Source organism: Triticum urartu, unplaced genomic scaffold, assembly GCF_003073215.2.
Source record: "Triticum urartu cultivar G1812 unplaced genomic scaffold, Tu2.1 TuUngrouped_contig_626, whole genome shotgun sequence".
In the NCBI taxonomy this organism is placed as follows: domain Eukaryota; kingdom Viridiplantae; phylum Streptophyta; class Magnoliopsida; order Poales; family Poaceae; genus Triticum; species Triticum urartu.
In genome coordinates this window covers 3,441-9,155 of record NW_024117006.1, presented here as the reverse complement: position 1 = coordinate 9,155, position 5,715 = coordinate 3,441, and the positions used below count along the sequence as shown (strand labels likewise).

The 5,715-nt window shown below is 43.6% G+C and overlaps 1 protein-coding gene across 2 annotated transcripts; it reads left to right on the top strand.

Annotated features, from left to right (window-relative positions):
* The first annotated feature begins 654 nt into the window (after nt 1–654).
* Nucleotides 655–4,649, top strand: LOC125530351. Of its 2 annotated transcripts, XM_048694755.1 has the most exons (3): nt 675–1,204; nt 3,631–3,719; nt 4,316–4,649. In XM_048694755.1, exons 1-2 carry the CDS (start codon nt 757–759, stop codon nt 3,693–3,695), a joined length of 513 nt encoding a protein of 170 aa, XP_048550712.1. In that variant the 5' UTR covers nt 675–756; the 3' UTR covers nt 3,696–3,719; nt 4,316–4,649. The 2 variants fall into 2 exon arrangements, with proteins under 2 accessions (XP_048550713.1, XP_048550712.1); XM_048694756.1 differs by lacking the exon at nt 3,631–3,719 and having other exon boundaries at nt 655–1,204.
* The last annotated feature ends 1,066 nt before the right edge of the window (nt 4,650–5,715 follow it).

Sequence of the window (5,715 nt, the reverse complement as noted above, 5' to 3'; positions counted from 1 at the left end):
CATCTATCCTGGGCCACTTGGCCTCTGCCCCGTTGGTCCGTGTAGCGTTCCACCAATAGAAAAAAACAATGCCCTGCCAACCTATCCGTGCGACCCGGCCCAACAAATCAAACCTACCATCCCGTCTAGGATATGAGGAAAAAATCGTTGACCTCTAACTCGCAACCTACACTGTTTTTTGTGTTGATCGCATTAGCCCGCAAAAAAGGTGTTGATCGTTTTAACTAAAGTTAAATTTGATGGTTGTTTGTGTTCTTCACGGACTAGTACTAAACTATTACGATGTAAATCCGGATAACACAAACACAACGCGCAAGCATTGGATTATGCAGATGTGGCCGGGATCTCAAACGCGATCGTTCGTTGGTCTTTTCATACAGGCGATGCAATTTTGTATTGGTTCCAAGCTCAGGTGAAACGTTCGCTATGTAGTGAACATCATGACCGACAATGATAATAAAGAAAAGAAGTGGCAACAAGGATGGAGGCATTAGGGGTGATAATTTGTTTCTCCCCTTGCAATGCACGGGTAATTTTGCTAGTTAAAAGAAATAATAAAATGCATCCTTCAGAAATGAGACTTAGAAATTGCATCTCCCTTGACCACGGGTTGGACCCCGCGCGCCAGCCACCGATTCCCTCACTACCGATGACACGCGGGCCCCACGCCCAACCTCCATCGTCTTCGTCTCCGTCCGGGGCGAGTCGCGTGTCAAATCTTCCCATTATCCGCGCGATCCCTAGCCATCTACCACCATGGCTCGCCTCCTCGCGCGAACCCTAACCCTAGGCCGCCCGGCCGCCCCGGGGTCCTCCCTGCAGCCCCACCGCGCCCTCTCAGACAAGGTGGAGCTGATCGAGATCGACCTCTCCGAGGAGTCCGCCTCCTCCACCTCATCGGGCGACTCCGCGGAGGAGCCGATGGGGATGGGGCGCCTGAACGACGCCATCCGCGGCGTCCTGGTGCGGCGGGCCGCTCCGGAGTGGCTCCCCTTCGTGCCCGGGGGGTCGTACTGGGTGCCGCCCATGCGGCGGCCGCTCGGGGTGTCCGATCTCGTCGGCACCGTCGTCTACAACGCGAGGGCCGCCGTCGACGCGGCGGAGATGGCGAGGGCCACCATGGTTAAGGCCGCGATGACCAAGGAGGAGGCCATGTGCTTCACCACGCAGCGGGGATGGCCATCAGAGGCCTATTTCGTCCAAGGTGAGGTCGATGAGACTTGTTTCGATTGCGAAATGATGATGTGTTATGGGTGCATGGTCTTGGAGCTGAGCTGCCGCGTTTAATATGTGCGCGAAGCACGGAAGGGCGCATCTGCCCCTGATATCCGAAATGAATGCTAAAGCCGAAAAAATTTCAGACGCCTACAATGATGTGTTACGATTCTCTGTCCTCTAGCTTGATACTTGACCTTCTGCAGTTATAAATCACGGACCATTTTGCGCTCTAAAACATGTTCTTGGAATTCTGTTTATTCTCCAAGTGAAATCAATCCTAATCAACCATGATAGACTGTGCATATCATTAGCTTTGGGTTAAATTATGCGGTGCCTGATAAGTTGCTCGCCATGGACATTTGATATGTGTTTGGATGATTTAGTTGACGCTAAATAAATTTTCTTTTCTGCTGTACTACTTCCACCAATGTGAGATTTAGTATGGGAGATATGCTACCTGATGAAACATGTAACTATAAGACATTTTAGGAGGTATAGGAAATTATGAGGATTTTTTCATAGTAGATGGCATAGTTTGTGGGATACAGAAAACAACTGATAAATCGTTTTTCTATGTTCTATTTCATGCTTTTGCCTGTACTACTATCTTATTCTGTTTTGTTCGTTCATTAAATTCAACTGCATGGTTATAGTATGATTGCATGCTTTTAAAATGGATAGTGCAGTTAGTGATTGTGATTTTTTTTCTGGTTGCACATCCAAATACGTGTCACTGTGCTGTATTGATAGTGATTATTTTCCTTAGTATTGTTTTTTTAAGATGAGTGCTCCTTTGTTAGCTTATGCAGGGCATGATGATTCTCATAGCTGACTGTACTTTTAATGCAGTTTTAGGTTAATTAGCCTATGCATCTGCATTTCTGCAAGTTATTTGCCTTTGCCTGATGAATCTTAACCACCTAACGGACCTCCTAATCCACAATTAAATACTAGAAATTTTGCCTTTATGGTTGAAGATAATTAATAAATTCAAATTCAACGCACTGTACATAGGTCGGATTATCATGACTTTACAGTGTATGTGGATGCTCTGAGATCCTCCACATCATTGTCATAAGAAAAAGACTGTTTTTTTCATGAGGTAGTCATTTACTTTGATCTTATTGTCTTTCTATTATGTCTTGCAAGTTACTAGTAATCCTAATAGTATAACTAGGCCCAGGAGTGGTGCCCTTAAGTATTAGCACATTCTTCAGTTGGAGGTTTAACAGTCAGTACTTAGTGAGGTTATAACTAGTATGATTGTATGAAAATGAGAATGATTCGCATACGACTTAAATGACTTCATATGTATGACGGTCGTACAACAGAACACCATAACACCCGTGTACACACTATACTAGCTTCCATGCCCATATATACTCACAAACGCTCGTCCTGTTTCTTATGGTTTATTTGTGTTCAGTATATGTAGGTTTTGAACTTTGTTGGTCTGACAAACTCATCCTTTGATCTTTTTCTCTCAAAGAGAAGAGAAAGTCCCAAGAGCTTGATTTTTTTGAAGGAGAAACCTCGACTTTTGGTAGAGTCTCTTGTTGTTTCTATGCAGCATTAAATTATTTTTAAATTGGTGAAACATTGTTGTACTTGATCAAGTAATATTAGTGCCATAATGGTGCTTATATTTTCATTTGTCTAGACAATGGTTTTGAGCAAATCGGTAGACATAGAGAAGGATACCCTAGCGGGCCTTAGAATTTGGACTTGATGTGTGAGCAGGCTTCTTCTTTTCCACTCTACGTAGAGCTTGCTGATATTGGTTTGTCATTGTCATGTGATGCCTGTTGTGTCCTACAACCATCATAAGTGAAATATTGAAACATCAGACATCGTATATATAGTGGCGCCTAAATATAGAAAACCTGGGTTAGTTTAGTTGTCTAGTCATGCATTCGACAACTTGGGAGTTGTTTGATAAACATTGGCTGGTGAGATTATTTGATGCTGTTTTCCACTATGAGAATTATGTAGGGTTATATATGATGGGTCTAGTATACTGTGCTACTGCTCCCTTGAGGCCCAAAATGGTTACAATTGTCTTGTACTCCCTCCGTTCTAAATTACTCGTCGCAGAAATGGATGTATCTAGCATTAAAATGCATCTAGATTCATCTATTCCCACGACAAGTAATTTGGAACGGAGGGAGTACCATATATGATTTGGTGTGTGAGGCTTATGTTGAGTACTGTCTGGTTTTGAGTTAGATTTATGTTTTGGAAGAAGTGATGGAGTGATGGTAGTTTGATTACATTGGTTACAGATTATCCATGAGTCTATGAGTTAGTAGATGCATGTGCATCCAAGACCTTGATTGTTAGATTGGGAGCTTCCCCTTTTGGCTGTGATCTTCATTGTTGTTTGGTAGGCTAATAATTAATTTCTGTTAAAAGGGAAAGTTTGGCATCCAGTGAAGAAGTCAAGGAAAAATGCTAAAACTGATGATGAGGAAAGCTAATTTGTCCTTGCAAGTTTACCTGGGGTAAGTTTGCTCACAATCCTTAGGAAAATATTTTATAGTTACTCTATTGGTCTAACTGTCATTGATATTCTATATATGCCACCATTTGAACTCTAGCCTTTAGGTCTGTCTTGTCTTATTGTTGTCATATTATGCAGCCATCTACACACAATATTATCCTATTTATTTATGCATGATCAGATGATGTTAACATTAATACCCTTTTTGCTGGAAAGACTAAAATAATGCAGTAGCTTACCACATTGCATTTGCGATAGACTAAAGTGGATAACTTGCTGGCTCGGATTATCATCACCTGGAATGTGACTGCTGCCACTTTTGGGAAGTGTTATTACAGATAATGTGGCGTAGGGGCCCTTGCTGATTGACAGTAGATACTTGTTCAGTGTTTACATTAGTCTATCTGAAAACATCTGTCCAGTAATCCAGTGTAAACCTTTAATAGTAGGAGAACATGACTTGTTAGCTAACATTCAGATTGAATACCTACAAAATAGTTTGGTAATGAATCATTTTCGCTGCAACCTGAATGGGCTTTTGTCTTTTCTGAGCTTCATTCAGAAGCAAATCTGAGCCTAAGATGTTATGTTGTGCAGATCCCCAGGTGGACACAGGAAGACTCAGCTCGGAGAAGTAAAACCCTGCTGATGGCTGTACATATAGACGATATAGGTGTCTTAACAGACCCTAGCGACAATAATGAGCCGCCTCATCACCCGTCTCTTGTTCGGTAGGTCATGCGTGCTTAAGATGAACACGATGAATTTGTATTACAACACAGCCTAGTGTCATGTGCTCTTTGACTGCTCTCTGAGCTGAAGTTGTATGATGTACCAACTATTCTTTGTGGATTATTTCTGCTTGTACGGGCACCCGTCGGCCCCTCAGCGTCAGTGGGTAATGTTAATACAGATTTCTGCTTGTACCGAACCTGTTGTGCGTTGCCTCTTGCTGCAGAAATCGACGGTTTTAGTTGGTTGATGATGCCCTGGAGTTTGATCGCAGGCATATTTTGTGTAGGAAAAAGAAAAGACTTTTCCTTTCTGTCATTTCCATGTCGGCCACTCCATATAAATTCTATGGTAATGAATGCTTCTTTTTCTTTACTAAAGTTTGAAGTACTGGTAGATCATATTAGACTAAAGTAACTAGCGCCTTGATCAGGGAGAATATTGGTATAGACAAAGGTATAGTACCGTGTCGGCATCGCTGGTTTTCAGAAGTATCTTTATTCTTTTATTTATGTTGCGACCGTTAGGGGTGATGTTGATGAAATGCATACAATTCCAGGTGATGTTGGTTTTGTGCAATTTTGTTGGTACGATTTGTTCCCGCTTATAGTAGTGGTTGACAGATGAGTGTTATAAATTTCTACATGAGGCGGGTGGCGCGTCGCGTCACTCACCTAAGAGCCCCGGTTGATTTTGACAGGATCGCTTTCACTGCTGTTGGTATCCTGGGAGCACCAAACATACCTCGCTTTCCGTAGCTTGGACGTGATTATATATCCCTCCATGGAATTGTTTGCTTTAAACGTAAGAAGCAGCCGTTTCCTTGAAGAAATGTCATAAGACTCCTTGCATTGCTTTCCGTTCGGTGATCCGAGCGCTACTGCTGAACTGCTCCAATGGCCTGTGTATATACACCGGGACTCACTCCTTGCATGGAGAACTCGTTCGATATGCTGAAAGCCATGAGATTGCGCAAAACTGGTATGAAACGAATGGATTTTTAGGGGACGCAGTTCAAACTTTCAATGGGTCAAGTACTATGCCAAGGTGGGATGGTGGGCGTGTGTGTGAGGTGACACCCGTTGAAAGGTGTCCGCCATGATCGCGGCGCACTCCCGCCTCCGAGCGCTTTCAGACCGACGCAGCGGCAGCAGCACTAGTAGAGTAGATCGGGGGCAGCGGGCGCGGCCCGCCTGAACATGCGTTGGGAAACATCAGGTGCATCTGCCAATCCGTCCCTGAGATCACGGCGCTCCCCCATCCAT

Bases quoted from the DNA above. Each gene is read 5' to 3' on its own strand.
- LOC125530351 (XM_048694755.1), top strand. From the start codon at position 757: ATGGCTCGCCTCCTCGCGCGAACCCTAACCCTAGGCCGCCCGGCCGCC. The intron at 1,205-3,630 runs GTGAGGTCGATG...TTCTGTTAAAAG, and splicing joins AGAGGCCTATTTCGTCCAAG to GGAAAGTTTGGCATCCAGTG.